This window comes from Lagenorhynchus albirostris, chromosome 12 (genome assembly GCF_949774975.1).
Source record: "Lagenorhynchus albirostris chromosome 12, mLagAlb1.1, whole genome shotgun sequence".
NCBI classification, from domain to species: domain Eukaryota; kingdom Metazoa; phylum Chordata; class Mammalia; order Artiodactyla; family Delphinidae; genus Lagenorhynchus; species Lagenorhynchus albirostris.
In genome coordinates this window covers 7,063,087-7,087,575 of record NC_083106.1, presented here as the reverse complement: position 1 = coordinate 7,087,575, position 24,489 = coordinate 7,063,087, and the positions used below count along the sequence as shown (strand labels likewise).

The 24,489-nt window shown below is 48.6% G+C and overlaps 1 protein-coding gene across 5 annotated transcripts in view; it reads right to left on the bottom strand.

Moving 5' to 3' along the window:
• Positions 1 to 24,489, bottom strand: part of LOC132530597 (E3 ubiquitin-protein ligase parkin) — a 1,420,256-nt gene that overhangs the window by 53,709 nt on the left and 1,342,058 nt on the right. For all 5 annotated transcript variants that reach the window (XR_009543830.1, XR_009543829.1, XM_060167843.1 and 2 more), the window contains exon 12: positions 19,749 to 20,012. Coding sequence is in view for 3 of the 5 variants with exons in the window: in XM_060167843.1 (XP_060023826.1) it covers positions 19,749 to 20,012 (264 nt within the window). In the remaining 2 variants the exon portion in view is untranslated. The remainder of the gene's footprint in view (positions 1 to 19,748; positions 20,013 to 24,489) is intronic.

Here is a 24,489-nt window from a genome sequence, read left to right as displayed (position 1 = left end):
GGCTTTAATGAGGCACCCCTACAACTCCCCCACCTGCCGGGTGGTGTCCGAGAAGGCTGACTGGGGAGCTGGAACTTTCCCCATCCTCCAGTGGGAACAAGGCCCCCTGCCTCGGACATAATAAGGCAGAGGGGTCTGCCCCACCCCACCAGGGTGGTGTCAGTGGAGGCCTGGCATCGAGTCCAGACGCCCACCTTGCCCAGCAGTAACGAGGCACCCTTCACCCATCCAGGGTGTTCATGGAGGTATAGTGGGGAACCTAGACTTCCACCCCTGCCACGCAGTAGCAAAGCAATACCCCTTTTCCCCTCTAACGCAGTGTCTGAGGAAGCCTGCTAAAATAGACTGAAATAAGATGCAGAGTCTCAAAACAGAATGGCCCAAACATCCAGGATACAATGAAAAATCACTGTGCATACCAAGAACCAAAGGAGTCTCAACTTTAATGAGAAAAGACAACTGACACAGACCAACACTGAGACAAAACCGACATTGGAATTATGTAACAAGAATTTTAAAGGGGCCGTCGTAAAAATGCTTCAACAGCAATTATGAACACACTTGCAGTAAATGAAGAGCCGAAAGTCTTGGCAAATAAACAGAAAATGCAAAGAAGAACCAAAGGGCATTTTAGGAACTGAAAAAGCAACAAGCAAAATAAGAAACACAATGGATGGACTCAAAAGAGGAAAGAATCGGTGAACTCGAAGATGGAACAGTAGAAAGTAACCAGTCTGAACAACAGAGAGAAATGAGGCTGAAAGACAGACTAAGATAGTCCTTCTAGTCACTCAATGGAATATTCCAAGGAATTCCAGCGTTCTTAGAAAGTATAAAGCTATTATCTGGGCACTATTTCCAGATGTGAATTTAAGAGTCTTACATTTCCCCACATCTTTGTAGGCTGAGTTGATCTCTCCTGCAAAAAAGAGTGGGCACCCAATCAGTGATTCTACTAATCCTCTGGAAGTACAATTGCTAAAACGTCCTTTGCTACTTTAAAAGTAGCAGTGGAGCTCTATTTACAACAGCCAGGACATGGAAGCAACCTAAAAGTCTATTAACAGATGAATGGATAAAGACGATGTGGCACATATATACAGTGGAATATTACTCAGCCATAAAAAGGAATGAAATTGAGTTATTTGTAGTGAGGTGGACAGACCTAGAGTCTGTCGTACAGAGTGAAGTAAGTCAGAAAGAGAAAAACAAATACCGTATCCTAATGCATATATAGGGATTTTAAAAAGCGGTACTGACGAACCTAGTGGCAGGGCAGGAATAAAGACGCAGACGTAGAGAATGGACTTGAGGACACAGGGAGGGGGAAGGGGAAGGGGAAGCTGGGCTGAAGTGAGAGAGTAGCACTGACATATTATGGGGAAGGATGCACACCTCTGTGACTGTATTAGAAGTCATTAAAATGTACACTTTTATATGGCTGATTTGTACGGTATGTGAATTATATCTTAATAAAGTTATTAGAAAAAATAAGTAGCAATGGAATCACTGAAGGGCTAAGAACCCCTCCTTCTCCTAGTGGACTGGCTTGTGCCCACCTGCTCTCTGGTGAGTACCAGGACCTCTCCCCTCCCCCCGGCACTGAGGCCAGTTCTCAGGGAAAACAAACCTCCCAGGTCACGTGATCAGTACCCAGGGTCTTTTTGTTTTTTGTTTTGGTACCAACTGTTATTCAGGGCACCAGCCTATTCTATGAGATGCTATAAAGCTGGGTAAACATGTTTGATAAAACAAGTATACTGCAATGAATTCATTCTTTCAGCAAATACTTATTAGTGCCCCAGGGTGCCAAGCACTGTTCTACACAGCTGAGACACAGGACCTCGGGGCAGAGATCCCTGAAATAAGCTCAAATTCCAGTGAAGTGGGGGCAGGGAGGGGTGGAGAGAGATGATGATAAACAATCAACATAAAAAATGAATTAGTATAGTAGCAAGTGACATTCCCCTGCTACAAAAGAGAAATGATAGAATAGTGTACGGAGGATGGGGATGGGTGGAGGTTGGTTATTGGGCAAGGGAGATGAATAGTGACTGCGCGTGTGTGACCCAGCGGCAGAGCAGGGCAAGTGCGAGCAGCGGTTCAGGGGGCAGGGGGGAATTCTGAGCGCCACACCATGTGCTGTCTGTCAGCAGTGCCCCCGCCGGGTGAGGGAAACGCAGCCCGTGGCCTGAGTGAGAGCTCAACACTGAGACGTAGATTTAGAATGATCCAAGGGACGTCCTGAGGATTTTTATCTTTTGTGTTCTTAGAAGAGGTAGAATAATGAGAACTGAAGGAGAGATCATTTCTGAGGACTTACTACTTTCCCCAGCTCATGACCCTGTTAGTGTCACTCAAAACGAGGCTGGGTTGGGTTCAAATTCTAAGACAAAAGACACTGTCGGTTAGTTTAAAAAACAGATTTTTCTGAAAACCAATTTTACATTTCAGTGTTTTTTTAATATGAAATTAGCTACCAAGAAAAACACTGTAGTACTAAAAAGTAAGCTACGTGATATTCAGATAAGTCTCTCAAGATGTTTCTGCATGGAATTACCCTCCCAACATACATGCTTATATGTCTGTCATCCCTGCAGTGTTGGCAACCCTTCTTTTTTATTCCCACATTAAAGCCCTTTGTTCTTTAAAAAAAACTTTTTTTATCGAAGTATAGTTGATTTACAATGTTGTGTTAGCTTCTGTTGCACAGCAAAGTGATTCAGTTAAGTATATACATATATATTCTTTTTCATATTCTTTTCCATTAGAGGTTATTACAAGATATTGAATACAGTTCCCTGTGCCATACAGTAGGACCTTGTTGTTTGTCTCTTTCATATAATATTACTGTGTATCTGTTAATCCCAAACTCCTAACTTATCCCTCCCCCCCACCCCCCTTTCCCCTTTGGTAACCATAAGTTTGTTTCCTATGTCTGTGAGTTTGTTTCTGTTTTGTAAATAAGTTCATTTGTATCATATTTTAGATTCCACATGTAAGTGATACAAAATGATATTTGTCTTTCTCTGTCTGACTTACTTCACTTAGGATAATCATCTCTAGGTCCCTTCATGTTGCTGCAAATGGCATTATGTCATTGAAAGTCCCTTGTTCTTAATAGCTCAACACAACACACATATACACACCCCTTATACAAATGTGCACACACACGCACACACGCCAGACAGTATTAACATCTGCAGATTTGAGGGTTCCCCTGAACACACAACACTCAAAATTTAAGACAGAATCCAATAGGGCATGCAACAACTCCTATCTCTAGAGGCCAATTTGAGTTCACTCAAAACAACAGTAACAAAAATGCTTGCAATGGGCAACTTGACTGAAAAAGTGACTATCATTCATCACTCAGATTTTCAAGATTCATAGCTACAGGAAAAAAATTAGAAGAAACAGAAAATAATTAGAGATGCTCAAAAGAAAACTACTGAGCGCCAATGGATTTAAATAAAGAATTCTTTCCCAAGTATTTACATAAGGTACAAAAATACTTAACTTGAATTCCATCAATTCATAATTGGTAACAATTCAAACAGAAGCCTGGATGAAATGTATAGCTGCCCAACAGGAAAAAACTGTTAATAATCAGATGAAGCAATATAATCAGAACCACCGCGGAGAACGTAAACAAAAAGGGTGAGTACGCGCTGGAAGAAAGCCCTGCAAACATCACCATGATCTTGTGTGTCAATTCCTGGGAAAACGTATCACATCCAACAGGGAAGGCTGGCTTTGTCAAGGACACAGAAATGCAAACCAAATGGGAAAAGCTGGGGTGCACATAAATCAGCTTGAAACCTGGTGATAAGAGATCAGAATGGGGCCGGAATGAGGGAGATTCCTCATCAAATTGGAAACCTGATGTGTGAAAGGAGTCCCCTCCCTCCAGAGGACAGACCAAATCCCAGAGCCTGGCTCAAAGGGGATCGGCTGCTTCTTCCTCTACTGCGGGAATTAATCCGCGAGCTCACAACAATTTCTCCGACAGCTTGCGATACAGTATGTGTCACGGGTCTGGATAAAAGAGTTTAATGACCACTCGTTTATGAGGAAAGTGTTGCCGAGCCACTAGAAAAAGTTTTTGCAAATTTAACTGTAAAATGTGTATGGTGGTGACAGAGGCAGAAAGAGGAGGGTGTTTTTGCTGTCCCCTTTGTTACTCATCCTGACAGCCTGCACCCAACCTTACAAACGGAGGAGCTGGGACCAGCAGAACCGGGGGAATCTGAAGGCACAGGCCAGGAGAGACTGAGAACAAGAGTCAGAACTAGACAGGGCAGGGCTTCCCGGGTGGCGCAGTGGTTGAGAGTCCGCCTGCCGATGCAGGGGACACGGGTTCATGCCCCGGTCCGGGAAGATCCCACATGCCGCGGAGCGGCTGGGCCCGTGAGCCATGGCCGCTGAGCCTGCGCGTCCGGAGCCTGTGCTCCGCAACGGGAGAGGCCACAGCAGTGAGAGGCCTGCGTACTGCAAAAAAAACTAGACAGGGCAGGAGGGCACTGAGACCATCGCTGAGGGAAGATGAGACCAGAGGCCCAGGTAACAGCCCTGGGGCGTCGGAGCAATCCTGTGAAGGCGGAAACCAATCCCAGCCTTGCAACTGCCTGAGCTGAGCTGAATACGGGGAAAGTCACTTCTCTGATCTACTCTACGTTTCCCTATTTATGCGTTGGAAGAAGTCCATCAGCATCATTTCTGGCCTCAGAGGAGCTGCCAAGGGCTGATTTAATCCTCAGGCCAGCAGTGATGTGCCTGGTGCCTGCACTCGGCCGTCAGAATCCCTCCTGGGAAAGCGCCTGCGAAAAGGACAGTATTTCAAACTATATTGTATTGTGTTTCTAGTTGTAGTCTTTCCAAAGTATGCCCTTGTTGCCTCCCAAACCTATTCTGCTAGCGCTCTTTAGACAGGGCTATGATCAAGGCAACAGGACCAGCCGCTGCAGTTTTGTAACGAGTTCACATCCAGCTTGAAGCCAACAAGTGTTTCCTTGGTGAGGCTGTAGCTATGCTCTTTATATAATATTTTAAATACTGATCTAAATCCCCCAAGGGGAATATCTAGAGTCTTCTCATTTCTACAGACCTGAGTTACAATGGTAATACTCACTATTAACCGAGTCGTGTCCTAAAACCCAACCGCAACTTAGCGGGAGAGAGACTGTGCGAGTGACAGCAGGGAGGAGCCGCGTGGTAGGAGCGCGGGTCACGCGGGGAGAGGGCAGCGTTGACTGCAACCTGGCTGTGGGGACTGGCCGACGTGGGCTGGTGCAGCCCCTGGCCGGAGAACAGCCGGCACGGGCTGGAAGGGAGGTTTCTAGCTGGGCTCTTTCATCCTCTCCCAGGGCTGAGTCACTTCTCGCGAGAGACCCTCATGTGCCGAATTGGGTAGGTCGCTCCCACCAGGATAATCAGGTTGCTCCTAAATATGTGATGATTCATGTACAGTTTTTATCCCAGCAGCCAGCTTCTTCAAGCAGAACGGAACAGATCACATTCCCATTTCTCCTACTAGAGGCAGGCTGGGCGGGACAAAACGTAGGAACGGAGTCCAGCCCCTTCGCACCGGGTTAGCGTCTGCCCGGCTGGATGCTCATGTAGCAACAGCTGCAGGGAAAGGCTTCCATCTTGGGCTTGGCTGTGGTTTGGAAGGTTGCAGGAAGCTTTTAACAGGTCTCCCCCTCAGCCCTGCCCCAGTGCATCCTCCATCTGACACCCGATACATTTTTAAAAGCACACACTCCAACAGCGGAATGCCCTTTAATTCAATTCAGCAAGCATTTATTGAGCACCTTCTGTTGAGCACATCCCAGGCGCTGTGCTCTTGGGGTGGGGCACACAGTGACAGGAAGCCCCAGCTTCTGACCTCAGGTACTGAGCACCGTCCTCCCCTCCACCCCCCACCCCCACCACCAATGTCTCTCCTCAGCTGCACTTCCCACCCTCAGCTTCAGGTGGAAGGACCGCGTGCTCCTTGGGGACTTACTGCCTGTGCTTTCATGTCACCACCCCTGTGCTTCCATGTCACCACCCCTGTGCTTCCATGTTCTCTTGCTCATCCGTCTGCCTTCCTTCTTGCCTTCCTTCCTTCCCGTCTTTCTTTCCTTCCTTCTTTCTTTCTTTCTTCCTCTTTTTCCTGATTTATACTCTTCCCATCTTTCATGGTGGAAATGTTATGAGTCAGGCCACAGCCATGAGATGCCCAAGATGAAACCGTGACAAGGAACTTAGGACAAGAAAGCCTGAAGGCAAGGAAAGCACAACACGAGAACAGCACATTCAGCAGGTGGGGGAGAAGATCCAGACCAGCCCCTCTAGGAAGTGAGGGCGGAGGCGAAGACCCAGGATGGAAACACGGAGGAGTGTCATCCTAAAAGAGAGCTGGGGGACCAGCCGGTGCCTGAGCATTTCTGGAGCTTTCCCTGGTGCAGCACAGGGAGGGAAGGGTGCTGTGAAAGCCACTGCACTGCACAGATGAAACCGAGCCCAAGGTTGCAGGAAAGCAGCTGGAGAGCTGTCTGCCTCAGGGCAGGAGAGACTGGGCACCCGGGTGGCCCCCGTCCTCCTATAGCTCTCCCCCCCGGAGCCCTGAGAGCATGGCCCCGGCTCCCCCGGCAACTGTTAATTTATTCCCACCTCAGCCCACACCCCCAATGTGGGGTCAGGACTCTTCCTCAAACAGAGGCAGCACCAATGTGTCTTTCGGTCCAAATGCATCCCAGTCGCCTTTGTTAGACTATGAAGGAGACTTGTCAGATCTGGAGGGAAGCGAGCTCTCGGCAGCCTCACGAATTTGGCTTTAGCTGAATGTCATTTTATGTTAGTTTTCTGCAATCCCCGTCAACAGGCCATGGAGCAAGAGAGAAGAAAGTGGGTCTGAACCAGAACACAGAACAGCCATCCATCTCTGGGGGCAGAGAAAGGCTGGCGGCCCTTCTCGGAAGGATGCACGTATAAAAGTTTTACCTGTAGACATAGATTGACTCACTTTTGTCTACTCCATCCAATTTGAGATGCATATGGAGTGGTAATGCTGTATTAATGACAAAGGAGTGGGCACATATACCTAAAAATGAGACGTTATAGTGGATTGGTGACTGTATATTGGGACTTTCAGAGTTCAAGCCACCAGTGGGAACCTTGGGAACTTTTTTTTGGGGGGGGGTGGTCATTGTACTGATGGTTCCAGTGAGTGGGCCTCTTAGCTCTGGCAAGCGTCTCAGTAATCATGTGTGTGCTTGGCTCCTGGATATAAAGACTAGAACGTCTGAGGTTCAAATGTTTATCATGGGTTTAGAATATAATTTTTTACCCATACTGTGTGAGAGACACACTCGTGCTGAAGAACCAAGTGGTGTGCTGGGAAATCCTAGCCCTGACTCACAGCTTTGCCAATTTCCATGGTGTAAATACTCTCACCAGGTTGATGTCAGGCTGCCAATTGTGATCACTGACTGCGGAGCTGTGTAGCGTTTCTACTGCACACACACAATCAACATAACCTCCAGAGTAAGAGTCAAATGCAGTAAACCGACTAGGGAGAGAGAAAAGCCAGCGTTGAGCACCTATTGCCTTTGTTTCATAAGACAATTTATTGTGAGTTTCTAATGGTGTTTAATAACTGACTTGGAGGGCTTCCCTGGTGGTGCAGTGGTTGAGCATCTGCCTGCTAATGCAGGGGATACAGGTTCGAGCCCTGGTCTGGGAGGATCCCACATGCCGCGGAGCAACTAAGCCCGTGCGCCACAACTACTGAGCCTGCACGTCTGGAGCCTGTGCTCCGCAACAAGAGAGGCCGCGATAGTGAGAGGCCCGCGCACCACGATGAAGAGTGGCCCCCGCCTGCCACAACTAGAGAAGGCCCACGCACAGAAACGAAGACGCAACACAGCAAAAACAAACAAATTAATTAATAAACTCCTACCCGCAACATCTTCTTAAAAAAATAATAATAATAATAACTGACTTGGAGAAGTCCCGACATTCTAGAAGCTGGCTCTGGTGACACTACCGGCTGTAGCGATAGCATCGTGACTCAGACTGGGCCAGGTGCTGGAGCCGGGGGGGGAAGCCCCGTCCTCCTTGGTGGCAGAAGTGACGGGAAGAAGAGCTCGAAGCTGCAGGCAGCTGTGCTTTGTGCAGAAAGCCCACCAGCGGGAGTGAAGAACCAGGGCCACCAGCATAGAGATGCTAAGCGGGGGAGGGGGCGTCACAGCATGCCAGCTCCTGCGTCCAGCGGACACTCCGGTGTTCACTTCCTCCCTGTGGTTGGCGCTGCGAGCTAATGAGGTCCTGATCCGTGCTCAGTACCCCAGCACCGAGAGCTCTGGCAAACGTCCCCCCTGTGCCGTCTCACCCTTCACGCAAGGACTTCTGTGCTCTGAGGTCCAGCTGATGACACCCCCTTTCTGAAGCCTCCCTGACTGGTCCAGCCCCCGTAAACTCTTCTCTCCCCTCTGAAAGCCTGCAGTCCTTGGGTCTCTACCATATTACTTAGGAATGAGCTACAGTCTTGTGTCTCCCGTCTGGGTCTTCCAATCAACGACATCCTGCAGGTTCCATAAACCTCTCGCCAGGGTCCAGTTGGACAGTTCGCGGTACGACGGCTCACTCCAGGCCCCGAGCGGTCACCCCACTCGCGCATTCGATGGGGCTCATGCTCTAGGCAGCAACAATGCAGGAGGCTGGCTCACTCCTTTCAGCGAGGAGGGAAGAGCCAGGAAGCACGGGGAGAGGGGGACTCATCCTTCCAGGGCTGGAGGGGACGGAGCAGGCACGGGCTCTATAAGCAGCGAAGGCAGTTTTGTGACCGGACTGGATGGGGGTTCGTCAAGTCAGACCTCAGGTCTCTAGCCAAGTACACCTGCCAGGGGCCTTCTGTGGAGGGTGTCACTTTACTCCCTGAATGTGGTCACCCCTCCTTTAACGCCAAGAGAATAATCATAAGCATCACACACACATTACTCTGATGTAAACGACATGAAAGAGAGTCTCTCCTTTCACGTGTCCTGTCCAGTCAGGCGTAGCCAAAATGAGTGTGAACGGCACGAATGTGACCTCAAATGCAATGTCAGCAGACACGTGAGCCCGCCAAACAAACCTCACTTGTTTTCATTATTGCCGAACTGATGCAGCTCCTTTCTTCCCTGAGAAAGACGACGAGCTAAACACACACACACACACACACACACACACACACACACGCACACGCGCGTTGTATTTACACAACACAGGATGAATGGCTGCAGTGTTTGCCCAGAGAACATTCCAACTACACGTCCCATTAGAGTGTCTGTCAAAAAAGCTCCTTGTAAAACACAAAGTGGTGAATTCTTAGGATAAAAGGCAGGTTAAGGATAAAACTAATGCCTGGGAGTGAACAGCACCATAATACGTGTTGCCCGTGGCTTAAGATCCCCCACAAGGAGCAGGAAATGAACACGAGCTGGGTGACTAGTTCTGGGGACGGTCTAGGTCTGGGCACCTGCACTTGGACCAGTGAGGTGACCGACCTGTCAGTCTGCCTGGGGCGTCCCAATCTTGTCAGCGGGAGGCAAGCCGGGAAGGCCGGTCACCCTCCAGACCACCTGGGGCCAACGGGGGCCACACAGGAGGAAGAGGCAGATGGGGGAGAGCTTCCCCAACGCGCTGAGCCCTCGCCTCCCACGGCCCCCCCGCCCAGCCCCTGCTCTACGGACACGTATCAGGTGAAGTGGTCGCCAAAGCAGGCCTGGTTTCTAACTCACGTTCCTAACCTTCTGGCCAGTTCAGAACATTTTTATTGCCGAAAGTTTTTAATTCTGTTGTCTTAAACACAGTGTGTTATGCTCTCTCCAACGTCCAAGTGATGCCACACCAGCCTCTCCTTCCATCCCTGCCTAAGCACACCTGTACCTCGGTCAGTGCTTTCTCTACTCGGTGCTCACTTTGTCTGAGACAAATCCTCATATTCTTTTTGAAACTCTGAGGGTGGCCTCATCAGGAAGCCGTGGCCACACTCCCCTCGGCACCCAGACTGTGGCAGGCCCCCTGCACCCTACCTACCACGTGACTGTTCCCAACCCGAGTCCTAAAGCTGGAAGGAATCCTAGAGGTCCTCTGAGCAGCTCCCCCGGAAGGTCAGTGGTTTGAGCGCCTTCCCCTCCCTGAACGTCAGTCCCAGTCTCCACCGAGTTCGCAGAAGGGACTCCCAGCTTCCCAAGGCTCCTGCTCTGTTCCTGGATGGTTCCTGTCATTAGCGGTCTTTGCATGTGTTTCCAGTCACTTTCCCCAGATGCTCAACTCCTACCTTCACAGGTTATGAGATACACCTGGGCCCTCTTCAAGCACCGACAGCCACGCAGCCTCTCAGGCCCGTCTCCCTGCAGCCCCCAGTGTCTCCTCCCACGATCGTCCCGCGTCCCAGGCGCATCATCCTCACGCATTCCGGGTATCAGAGCTCCGTTGAAAGCACGCTGAATCCCAGCCGTGCCACTCTTGGCTGACTAAGTGGGGATTAAGGCAGGAATACCTTCACCTTAGATTTTTATAGCACAGTAAAATTTACTTCCCTCCTTTTACAAATGAAAAAATGAAGCCCCAGTCACCAAAGTGGCCAGGCCAGTGCAGTTATGTTAGGGGACACCTGGGCAGGTTACCCCTCCATGGCCCTAGACACAGGATGCTCATATCAAACCTCCAAAACAGCTACATGGGAACCACCAGGGACCCTAAGAATGTCCGAGAAGACCTACTCTGCACAGTGCTTTCCACAGGAGGTAGCCAGGTATTCTGAGATGGGAGAGTGGGATAGGATATATTTTAAAATATTGTGATAGAACACCAAAGCATTTCTAGGATTTTTTTCTTCAAAAAAAAATGTGGAAGTGGGGAAGACTTTTAATCTAATATCTGCCCTCCTTTCTGGAGAACTGGGATAGGACCAGAGAAGGGATGCTCGAAAGTGTCTGAAAAGCCTCCAATGCCACCTGGACCCAAGATACACTGAAATAGAGGAAAATATGGACATTCTTTTGGCCATCAGTGTTCCCTTTGCTTTGGAGCTTATTTCTATGAAGGCTGTTTCCCCCTTGCTTCTAACTGTGCTATTTAAATTCTATCTCCAGTATGCTGACACCCAAACCCATAGGCTAAGGCAGTGGTCTTCAAATGATTTTGACTGTTTAAATTTTTTAAAAATATGCACAATTAGCATATGCAAATTTTATACACAATAAATTTTTGTTTTACATAAAATATATACAATTTTTAAATCTTATCTATATATATGGTAAAAAACCATAAATTGGAAGCTCTGAGGTTTTGCGGTACGTGGGCATCTCACTGCTGTGGCCTCTCCCCTTGTGGAGCACAGGCTCCGGATGCGCAGGCTCAGCGGCCATGGCTCACGGGCCCAGCCGCTCCGCGGCATGTGGGATCCTCCTGGACCGGGGCATGAACCCGTGTCCCCTGCATTGGCAGGTGGACTCTCAACCACTGCGCCACCAGGGAAGCCCAAGGTTTTCTTTTTATGTCCTAATGGCTCGTCTTGTTTTCCTCCTAGGGAATACCCAGCCCACTTTGAAGATCACACCCAGCTGTCTCATGAAGTTACAAGACACCAAAGTCAAGCTTATAACCTAATTTGAAAGCTGTAACCTAAGTCACAAGTGCAATTTAATGCCTGCGAAAACAAACGGGCACCTTGGCTGAGAACTAATTTATTTATAAACCACATCAACGGCGAAGACACCTTGCTCTAAGGTAAGCATCTGCTCACACAACTCAGTATCACATTTGTATTCCTAAACCTGCTGTTTCTTTAATACGTCTTAATACATCTATTTGAAATTGAGTGATTAAGCTCTCTATTTAAAATACAAGGTCACTTTTTCTGAGGAAGAATCACACATATATCCTGTACTATGAGTAAAACATATATATTTACATGTACACACACACGTATATTTAAGATACAGAAATAGACTGTTACTCAAAATAAACGAGGCATGCTATAGCATAGTCACATTACTCGTTTTTAAAACTTAAAAACAATCCAGCATCCTCACCTATCACTCTCCTTTCACTGAATCAGTTGCATAAAATGAGGCCATTTGTGTATTTACCATGCTTCCAATCTCCAGGCATATCAACTACACAGCTGTGATATTTATTGATGAACTGAGCTAATAACACACTGATGTAATAATCAGCTCTCAATGCCAATATTTTTTCCCCTATATAAACAAAAGGGTGTTGACACAAAAGGCTAATTTTGTAACAAGCTTTGTGTGGAGAAGGTCAGCAAAGTAAACACCCAATTCTAAACAAAAGCGTTCCCTAAGAACTGAGCCGGAGTGTAACACTGATCTGGAAGAAAAGACGCTGGATCTGAAGGGAGCCGGGGAGTCGGCTGCCGGGATCCTTCAGAATGAAAGATCCAGGTGTGCGCAGGCCAACGGAGCACACCGCCTGGGCCAGATGACTTCATTCCCGTTACTTCTTTACGCAAAGCAAGGAGAGGAAGAAAAGATTTGTGACCCCTTTATGGCCGGAGAGGTTGTTACTAAGACAGACCTGAGCATTGCATTACGGGCAGGCAATTCCCTTACCCCATTCATTCACCTTGGAGAACTTCTTCCAGGTTCGAAGGACAGTTTCATTCGAGTTTTCCTAGGCAGAATGCTTTGGTGATTAGCCAAAGCAGTTCTGGACTTAGAGAGAGAGTACGCAGAGAGATAAAAATAAATGCCAGTTGAAAATATACGGAACCCAGGATGATAGAAACCTACAAGCCTTCGTCTCCATTCATCAGAAGATCTGCCCCACGGGCCAGCCTGGACACACACGTGCTGGTCACTGGCTGGACCAGTGGGACTGCTGCCTCCAGATGAGGCTTCTACACTTGGCCACCTTCCTCCACGTCCAGTGTCACCAGCCCCACTTCACTCATGGGAGATCCCTGACTTTAAGAAGCAGGAAAGAGGGATTCTCTGGCTTGGTCCATAAATAAAAAGCAAGGTCTTCAGGCTGTATAATCTCTCATTCCCTGTATTGCCAGTAAAACGATGGGGGGAAGCGGAGCAGAAGCCAGGCGAGGGGGGGAGGAGGGAGAAGGGAGAAATAAACAGCATCACTCATGTCGGTGCCATGCAATGGCCTTCACTCTGCACTTCACAGGCACAGTGGGAGAAAAAAGACTTAGAACGCAGACTGCATTGGTTTTCTGGAGCTGCTGTAACAAAGTACCCCAAACTGGGGGCTTATGAAGGGAACCCTCCAGGGTTCTGGAGGCCAGAACCCGAGATCACGGTGTGGGCAGGGCTGCTTGCCTCTGAGGCTGCAGGAGGATCCACTCTGGCCTCCCCCCTGGTTTCTGGTCTCAGTGTCTTCACATCGTCTTCTTCTGTGTCTGCTGCCTCTGTGTCCACGTTTCCCCCTTTTACAAAGACACAGTCACCATGGATCGGGGCCACCCGATTTATATATATATAAATTTATTTATTTATTTTGGGCTGTGTTGGGTCTTCATTGCTGCGCACGGGTTTTTCTTTAGTTGCGGTGAGTGGGGGCTACTCTTCGTTGCGGTGCGTGGGCTTCTCATTGCAGTGGCTTCTCTTGTTGGGGATCACAGGCTCTAGGCATGCGGGCTTCAGTAGTTGTGGCACACGGGCTCAGTAGTTGTGGCTCACGGGCCCTAGAGCGCAGGCTCAGTAGTTGTCACACACAGGCCCAGTTGCTCTGCGACATGTGGGATCTTCCTGGACCAGGGCTTGAACACGTGTCCCCTGCATTGGCAGGTGGATTCTTAACCACTGCGCCACCAGGGAAGTCCCGGGGTTTCTGCTTTGGTCAATTGACAGCCAGTTACCCGCACTCCCTCTGGCAGGTGATCCCCACCTGGTACTGATAAGGGTGAATCTGCAGACCTTCAGAGAGAATACCCAGGTCCTGGGTCGCGACTCCCCAGCAAAGGTACCAGGAGGTCCACACTTCAGCGGGATCAAAGATAGCCATGGGAAGGGTCAGGACCAGGGGCCTGGGGACAAGCTACCAAAGACCTTTTCTGACATCTTGGGGGTGATAACTATTGTGACAAGTGAAGGAGTCAAACATGCTCATAACAGAAAAGAGTGAAAAGTCAGCTTGGACTAAAATAAGAAAAAGCAGCCGTGCCATTAATCACGCTGGGAAGATATGGAAGAGCCGGCCGCCAAGTGAACAGCTCGTGTTATTTCTCCCAAGGTCGCTCTGGAAAACGCCACAGCGACCCCCTCCTTGGCGGATCACTTTCTTACCAAAGACACCCTGGACTGGCCTTGTATGTTCCTGGCACAGGGGGACACGCAGCTGTGGCCCTCGCCTCATGACACACACAGCGACGTGTCTAATCCCCGCTTCTCCTGGTCCTGCTGAGAAACAGAAACCTCAGGAACACCCATCCCTCCTCCCTTGTCTTAGACACCCCCTCCCCCTTTCCCCCAACCCTGGCCAGGATCTATCGCTATGTGGATACTCTGGGTAAAAGGGGGGGATTGCTTCCCCAGGGCCTGCTCCCCAGGGAGCCAGGTGCCTCTGAGAAATCCCCCGCCAAGTGGATCAACAACTTCCGTCTGGAAAGCAGTTCACGGAGGAAGTCCAGCAACAGATCCCGGGGGGCTCCTGGCGGTGTTCGCTCATCTGGAGTTCCCTCCACCCTCCCCGGCGAGGGGACCCCCTTCCATCTCCACTTCCACTTCAGCTGCTCCAGTGCTGTCCCCCTCTTCAGGGTGACTGACCGGGGACCAAGTCTGGGCGGGGAGGCACTGAGGACACCTGATGCCCCCCTCACCTCTCCCGCTCTCCGTCTCCCATCCGGGGATCCCGGCCCCCATCCTACTGCCTCCCAACAGCTGCGGTCTCCCCTGCCACACCAGCACCAGCTAATCTCAAAGAAAGGAAACCAATACGCGCCAAGAATCGGGAACTCATATCAGGACCTTTAAAAAGCAATTCTCATCCTGCTTCAGGAGGGGCTACGGTAGGAGAAGCGTTCTTCAATTTCAAGTGAGACAAAAGAGAGAAATACGCAAAAACAGCCAAATTCACACTATGGGAGACGGCCTTGTACTAAAGCAGAGCTGGCCAGACGGCCCCAGGGACCAGCCTGTAGCCCAGGAGAGTCAGATTGATGGTGTGGTCGCAGTTGCGGGGAGCAGGGGGCTGCCCCAAGGACGAGGGGGACGCGGAAGCATCTTCAGTGAAGTCCAGTTCCCACTGGGGCTCCGGGGAGGGCGTCTGTCAGTCACGCTACTGAGCGCGCCCTTGGGTCACAACTCGGAAGGGACTTCTACATGCTGGGGTCCGTTATTGTCACAGCAGGAAAACTGACATCTGTTTCAAGGGAGGACCCGGGGGCGGTGTCATAGGCGGTGAAACGGAGCAAGCTCAACCACTACCTACTACAAAGTAAGCAGCCAATAACCTTCAGGTCAGGGCGGGGGGGACACGGAAGAGAGAGGTGCTGAAAAGAGAAGTAAGTATCTCCCAAGGGCAGAACCGAAAAGAAGTAAAGTCTTTATCAGAAAAAGATTGGCATCTTGGTCAATTCCACTCCCTCTCCTTTATTCAAATGTAGTTCATTTTTTAAAGTTACCTAACCAGGTTAACTGCCATAATGAGAAGACACCCTTGCCTGTCTCCCACCTCCCATCCCTGCCCCCAACCCCCCGCAACGCTCCTTCCCTCCATAGACACAAATTCCGGTTTTCATCCTAAATCTGATGTGCTTTAAACAGTTCACAAGGCCCTTCTGTCCACGGCATCTCACCCTGCTTTTTCAACCGGTCACGGTGACCCGTCCCGCTACTCTATGCTGAACTCATAGGGTTCGCGAGGCTCGTCCAAGGGGACAGCCTGTAAACAGGAGGGCAGGATGTCCTATGTTGCGTCTCAGCACTCCTGATTCTGACCCGTCCTCGCCACCACACGGCCTTGCCCATTAGAGGCACCTAGTGGACCTGTGGATTGGACGGCCATAGAACCCATGAGCATCACGGTCCAGAAAGAGTAAGCGGCAGGCTTAACGCACGGAGCTGGTTAGCAACAGCATGGAATTTGGAAGCAAGGCACCAGGGCTGGTGGGTGGATGGGCAGTGGTGTCTCCATGCAGTTCTGTGTCCCAGGTCCTCCAGGGAACAGTAAGGTCAGTTGTAGTCCTCCCCAGCACCCTCCCCTTTTAAAAAACTCTGCCATTAATAGATTCTCCGAATTCTTCCCTGCTTTCTAAAACCCACAGTGTCAGAGGGGAAGGAAAACAAGGCAGCTGGTCTTGGCCACTTTTCCCAAGAGATTGAAGGACACATGCTGCGCGAGGGAAGGTAATACAATGCTACTCGGCTTCTCGTAACTTTCTTCCTTCTCCACACCTTGCAAAAGCTCGCTCCATGCCCCCTTCCTCATCCAGCATGCTAAGCCAGCCTGTCTTAGCCTCCTGGGCCCACAAAGCTAGGCGAAAAGGAAATACAACAACCCTCCCAAAGTCAGCCACTTAGATCAAATAAACTTTCAAATTGTTATTCCTGATGGCGGTCCTGGCCACCAGACTAAGATTCTCTGCTGTGTGTGTCACGCTGGAAACCGTCTCTATTTGTCATTTACATCCGAGTGGCCTTTTACACACCAGGGCTGGTGACTACTTTGGACTCACCTGGTGCAACAGCAAGCTCTTAACATTTTTTTTACTTTTTTTTTTTTTGCGGTACATGGGGCTCTCACTGCCGTGGCCTCTCCCGCTGCAGAGCACAGGCTCCGGACGCGCAGGCTCAGCGGCCATGGCTCATGGGCCCAGCCGCTCCGTGGCATGTGGGATCTTCCCGGACCGGGGCACGAACCCGTGTCCCTGCATCGGCAGGCGGACTCTCAACCACTGCGCCACCAGGGAAGCCCCGCTCTTAACATGTTTTTAAAAAGGGTGACGTCACGGCTCTATTAGTAAAAAGTGGGCAGGTGATGGAGGGGATCCAAGTCTCTAGGAAACAATTTTTTTCTTAAAAATCAGCTGCAAATGATGAATGCTACTGATTTTCTAAGGTTTACAGTGACTCATTAAACCCCATGAAGAGTTTTTATCTTAACTCAGAGGGAAGGGGAAGACAGTGAAAGCAAGCAGAAGAGGTCTGACCATCTCTTATTCCAAGCTGTTCGATAGCCCACGCGCTGCAGCCTCTGATGGTCAACAGCTCAGTGGATCATTGTCTCTTACATGTCTTTGGTTGTTGCTGTGAAACACTCAGGGTATAAGGAAATCTATGAACTACAGAGGACAAGTTCCAAGAGAGAGAGAGGAGAACAGCCTTGTATCTAACACATGCTGGGACACCAGAAGTGGAGAAGCCGGGGAAGGCACGGGGGAGTTTTCCTCACCGCAGTGAGTGCCACGGCCAAACCCAGGATGCACTGCCTTGTCCTTCTCCTCCAGAGAGAAGCCCTCCCTTCCCTCTTCAGGTCGCTTCTGCTTCTGCTCAGCCCAAGCCCCTGGAAGCTTTCATCCGGGGCAGTAGGCACACAGCACTGTGGGACGTCCCGAGATAGGATGTGCCCGGATGGATGTGCTTCTGAATCGTTTGTGAAATCTGACTGCCTGCCCTCCATTTCACCCTGGGTGGGGAAATGCCAGTGGCTTGGATGGTTATGTTTCATTTGGAATCATTCTAAATAGTTTAATTAATTTATCATGTTGAAAAATCCACCTTGCTTTCTGAATCTGTTCCCCATCTTAATTTCCACCAGAGGCACACAGGCTACGGTGCCCTTAGAAGAATATTGACTCGGCCTTGCTGTAACCTTGGTATGTCTTCACCATCTACCAAAAGCGAAATAGAGTACTCTTAGAGTACTCTAGAGTACTAGAGTTCTTAGGAACTCTAGTCCTAAATCCTGTCTCTTATTTCTTGACTCCAAATGAGAAAGTCAGTGCTTAACCACCTCTTTGAGATTTAAATAGGGGTTACGACAGTGCAAATACACATGATTTCAAATTGCAAACTGACAGATTTGGGAATCTCCATAGGTGTGTACAAATCATACAAGTGCAGGTTTTGATGAAATGTGCAATCAGCATTGCTTTGTTAAATTTAAGTTTTCTTTAAATAGACACTTAAGTGTAGAAAGACACTTACAATTATAAAGTAAATCTCAGGCTATTATCTCCTTCTCTTGATTATACAAACTCTTTTCTCCTCAAACAGCTACAATCCAGGTTCTGGCCATCTCCTACTGCTCCTGCCCTGCGCTGAAAGATTGTTTCCTTTTCTATACCATGGAAGATGTCTAAATACTAGAAACAATGTTATGGTAAAATGTATGACAAAGAAATTTGTATTACCCACGACTGCGATGAAGGAGTGGCTGCACCCAATAGGCCATAGATACATGGATTAAAGATACATTTTTTGTAACTGGGGCTTTATGATCTCATGAACGGTCTCAAGACATTTATGTAAAACACTACAATCCAAGACAATAGTAGGTCGAGCACACACACCACATCATAAACAGTATCACACACATCTGCCAGTTATGAGCTGGTGACAGAAATTACGAATAAGCTTGTTTTTATCATTTGTTCCTCATGAGATCGTCCTTTGAAGTTTCAGAAACAACTCACTGACTCAGTAGTAATCCATTTGGATAACTGTATGCAGCTTGCATTATTTTAATTCAAATTTAAATCTGATTGCTTCATTGTAAGGGTTTCAAAAAGATATCTATAATTTTGGACTCTTGGCATAATCTAAGGTAGCCGAGGTTTTTAAATTGCTTAATTTGAAAGAGCTCATTTTTCAAAATATATTCACACTCCTATATGTAACTGGTAATGATGTACACTGCATTCTGTGCTGTTGAGAATAGGTACAGATTTCTGGTCAATCAACACCAAACTCATCTCTAGACATCCCAATACTCAGATTCATCTTGTATCATTTTCATTTTTGAAATTCAGGCCAGTTGAATTAGTCATGTTTAAAGTAGTCTAGTATAATCACACACACACACAGACACACACACACACATGAATGTATATAAAACTGGAGAAAGCTGAAAAAGGTTGGTGGATTATGTCAATGTCAGTTTTCTTATTGGGGTATAACACTGTAGCCATGCAAGAAATCACCACTGGGGAAAACTGGCTGAAAGGTACATGGGATCTCTCTATTATTTCTTACAATTGCATGTGCATCAATTATCTCAAAAATTTAAAGAAAAGAAGCAAGGAAGACAACAATACATTATATCACCATTTAGTTTTTAAAAATATGTATATGTCTTATGTATCTATACATATACAGACTTACCTGCATACATGTACAAACATAAGAGCCATGCATACATATGTCTCTGTATGTGTGTACATGTCTTTCTATATATGTGTGTATATATATGCTACTTCTGTAAGGATACCTAAGAAATCACTAATGCTGTTGTTTCCGAGGAGGAAAACTAAAGAAACAGAATGCTTATTTGCTTTTCACAGGATACCCCTCTGTGCATGTTGAATTTTGTGCTATTGGCATTACTCATTCAAAAAATAATTCTTTAAGAGTGAGGACAAAATAGACATTTCAAACCTAAAACAAACAGAAACAAACCAAAGAATCTTAGCATACACTAAAAGCCTTAGTGAACCCATGTAAGAAGTCCTAACTGTGACACACACACACACACTGGCAGTGAAGATGCAAATAGAGAAACAAGAGAAAGTCTCTTACGGCTGGAGATGCAGTAGGACAGCCGGCAGTTGATCTTCCGGAAAAGTTGCTTGTTAATTGGCCAGAGGAGGAGAGTGAAGAGCTGAATGGTGTTGATGATGAGCCCCGAGGCGATAAACACGTAACAGAAGATGAGATGGCACAGGAACTGAGACTTCAGCAATGCGATGAGGTCCATGCTGGGTGGGCGCTCCTCCGCCAAACCACAAACGCCCACCGTAGAACACGTCCAGAGGACAGGACGGCCGGGACTCAGGAATACGCCTGAAACACACACCGATGTCAAATGTGAGAAAAAATATTATCTGCTCTTACAGGCAGGGGAAAAAAACTCTTAGAAGAAAAATATACTCTCGAGATTAAACACATTCTACAAGGAATTCTCTGGTGGTCCCGTGGTTAGGATTCCAAGCTTTCACTGCAAGGGGCACGGGTTTGATCCCTGGTCAGGGAACTAAGGTCCCCGCAAGCCAAGTGGCCAAAAATTAAAAAATTTTAAACACGTTGTACATTCGTTGATTTATTTTTATTTCAAAAACTTTTTTTTTTCTTTTTTTTTTTTTGGCCAAGCCGTGCAGCTTGTGGGATCTTAACTCCCCGACCAGGGACTGAAGCCAGGCCCTCAGCGCGAAGTCCTAACCACTGGACCGCCCGGGAATTCCAGCAAGCATTTATAATAGCGCTTCCTTAAGGTTGGGCACAGTTTCAGTCCTTTAAAAAGAATAGTTCCTTTAACTGCACTAATGCCTGCGAGGCGGGCACTGTTATTACAAAGGAGGGAATGAGGCCCACAGAGGTTAAGCAACTTGGTCAGGGTTCCACAGGCCTCACCGCTAAGGAGAGGCAGGTGGCCAGAGTCCGCATCTCTGGACCTTCCCTCCTGCCTGCCTACTGCCCCCGAGCGACCCCTCCACACCTCCCTCCACTCGTCATCTCCAGATCTCAGTCCAAACGGCACCTCTTCTGGCAAGACCTCCCCGAATGCATGCCTGCCCGGGGGAGGCTGGGGGCCACCCCTGGGGTGGTGTTTGGAGGGGGGCGCCCAGGCGGCACCCTCTGCCGTTACTGTGTTACTGCTTCGCCTGTTCGCCTTCCTACACTGGACTGTCCCTCCTCCGGGGCACACGACTATTCTGAAGATCATCCCTGTCTCCCCCAGCCTTGAAGCAATCACTGGCACAGAGTTGGAACTTAATTAAAAATACATATATGGGGCTTCCCTGGTGGCGCAATGGTTAAGAATCCGCCTGCCAATGCAGGGGACACAGGTTCGAGCCCTGGTCTGGGAAGATCCCACATGCGGCGGAGCAACGAAGCCCGTGTGCCACAACTACTGAGCCTGCGCTCTAGAGCCCACAAACCACAACTACTGAGCCTGTGCCCCATAACTACTGAAGCCTGTGCACCTAGAGCCCGTGCTCCACAGTAAGAGAAGCCACCGCACCGCAACGAAGAGTAGCCCCCGCTCGCCGCAACTAGAGAAAGCCCACCAGCAGCAACGAAGACCCCATGCAGCCAAAAACTAAATAAATGAATGAATAAGAATTTTAAAAAATACATATATATTTGTGGAATGATTTAACGAAGGGAAACAAGGGATGAACTTTGAGATATCAGTAAACACAAATAACCAACTATGAAGGCAAGAGGAACATGCCACCACACTCCTGACACACACACACACACACACACACACACACATGTGCGCGCACACATGCACCCTTAAGAGTTCTAAGATTGAACAGAAACTCAAAACATGCACAGCGGCCAGACTCACGGCCCTGTCATCAGTCTCCAACCCCAGAATGGAATAATGAAATAACTGTCCAGTTTGGCAAATTAAGCCTTTGAGGAACAGCCTGGAGGCAGGAGGTTCAAATACTCTGCTGGAGAAAACATATGTCTGAGAGCATGATGCGTAGCAGGCTAGCTTCTCCCAGAAGCAGAACGTCATTGCAAACGACCTCAGGAACAGCTCCAACGGCAGGACGAACTTTCTAACAGTAACAGTGAAGAGACCCTAGGCGTCATTACAATCTTTATGGATAATACTGTCCCGCAAAAAATCTGTACAACAGTATCACATATATGATCTCATTTTAAGCCTCAGATGAATCCCATGAGTATTATTATTATCCCATTTTTCGGAGTAAGAAACTGAGATGCCCCATAGGTTGGGCGATTTGCCTGAGGTCGCCACCATCAGTAACTGACCTTAAGATTCAGTCTGACAGGGCTTCCCTGGTGGCACAGTGGTTAAGAATCCGCCTGCCAATGCAGGGGACATGGGTTCGAGCCCTGGTCCGGGAAGATCCCACATGCCGCGGAGCAACTAAGCCCGTGCACCACAACTACTGAAGCCTGCACACCACAACCACTGAAGGCCACTCGCCTACAGTCCGTGCTCTGCAACAAGAGAAGCCACCGCAATGAGAAGCCCATGCACCACAACAAAGAGCAGCCCCCGCTCGCCGCAACTAGAGAAAGCCCGCGCGCAGCAACAGAGGCAACGCAGCCATAATTAATTAATTAATTATTTTAAAAGTGCTTAAAAGGATTCAGTCTGACGTCCGAGCTCTTTCTCCTCCAGCTCTCCGGGCGACTTTACCCCTGGGGTGTGAGGTGGGGCTTCTCGTGGGCTCAGAACTCCCCTCCACAGAGCAGCCCAGAAAGGAGCCCAGGGCAAAAGCAGTGCAGCGTTCAGTGAGGTTCACAGTCCCAAACTAGGCGCAGAGTTGGGGACACGGGACTCGCTTCTGGGACTCCCAGGCTGGTTCTGAGGACAGTCTTGGGCATAAGGACAGTCACAAGGTGCATTCCTGTAAAACATGACCCTCGCTTAGACTAACCGGAAGGCACCTGTGATTCCTATGTGTTTCTGAGACGAGGGGAATAGAAAGTACCTTTGGCCTGATTTCTCTGAAGTCAGCTCAGCTCAGCTGAGACCATCTGTCTCCCCAGAAGCCCTGCTCTCTGGCACAAAGCCAGGACGCTGCAGGGGCTGAAGCAGCCCTTCTTCAATGTTTTCCAGAAAGCACTGCCCTGGGACACCTCCAAGTTGTCAAACTCTTTACTTAGTTTCAACACACCCAGTCTCTCTCGAAGGCACAGACGCCAAGCTGGTAGCTCACCTCAATGCACGTGGCTTTCAGGAGCTACGTGAATAGAAGTGACGGACGTCGGTGACGATTCAGCAGCAGCTATAGTCCGAGGTGGACTGTATTCATTTGTCCTTGGATTAGCCTCTAAAAGCTTCCGGACACTCTGGGCCAGAAGAAGTGTGATGCTTCACTAGGTTTCTGGGACCTAGTGTTTGGAAAGTATTTGACAAATCCTTTGCTTTGCTGACTTAACACTAAGAAATGGAAGTCAGCTGGTACTGGAAACGCAGGGGATTGAATGCCGCCTTCCTCGGTTTCCTGTCAGAAGTAGGGCATGACGAAGAAAAAGTCAGCTTTTCTTTTTTTCCTTGTATAAGTCCAGGGACCAGCATGCCCTTTAGTAAAACCCTCGCTAGTACTGCATGAACCAGGGGCCTAACGCAACGTTGGTGAGCTTCAGGAGTCACGAGGCGGGTCACAGACAGGCGAGCCTTGGCTGGCTTTGTTCTGCCCCAGATCCCCTTCCTAGACTGGTGTGGGTTTGGAGTTCAACTGTCTGGGTTTGAAGCTCTGGGTTGCGTATCCTCAGGTGAATTAACTTTTCTGAATCTCGGATTCTTTATCTACAAAAAGGGCTAATAGATTGCAATCAAAATTCCAAGGAGGCTATTGTTTTTTGCAAAACTTTAGTTGATTCTCAAATTTATATTCAAGAGCAAAAACGACAAGAATAGCAAAGGAAATGCATGATGAACAATAAGGTAAGAAGTGCTGTGAGTTTATGAAACAATTTAACTGATTATTAAAAGAGAGACAAGGCTAAACTTTTTAGGGAGGGTGTCTAGTGGGTGAATATGTGTTGCATGTCTTAAGTTTATTCCAGATAGAAGTTTGGGGGGACCATCCTACCCTTCTTGACTAAAGGCAAGCTTTCTCTCTAATGTGGTGCTTTGCCAATTCGGTACCATACTGAGGAAAGATGGTGTAAAGATCTGACCAGTGACAAAAACAGGTAGAGAGAAAGCATTTTAAAATTCTTGCCTTTTCCTCTAATTTTTGGTGGAAGGATTACAGGTGGTTTCTCTTTTCTTGCCCGTGTTTTATTGTTCTTTTCTATAATGAGAATGAGATTCTCCCCCTTCCTGGGCACAGAGCTGGATGGACGCGTTTCCCAGCATCCCTGCCATTGGTCAGATGTGGTCAGAGGGTGGAGCACACGGGATGATGAAGGTGGTCCCTGCAGGCTGCTTGCAAACTTGATGAGGAAGAACCACGGGGTGGGCTCACCCTGTCAGGTGAGCGGAAAGGTGGAAATCCAGCCCATCAGCAACGGACCAGAGAAATTCTGGAACGTGAAGGCAACCTGAGACCACCTTGAATCCAAGCACAGCTGATGGTGAGGGTGATACAGGCCAGATGCTAGAGGGTAAGGGACGCTGCAGGAACATTCGAATCTGGCAGTCCTGGCTAGAAATCCAGGCTCGGCCACTGCCTAGCTCCATCCCTTACTGAACTTCCACAGCCCCCAGCTTCCTCCTCTGCGAAACCAGAACAAGACCACCAACACAAGGTTGCTGCAAGGCTCACGTATAATAAAGCATCTGAAACACTTAACACGATGCCTGGAACACAGGGAGCTC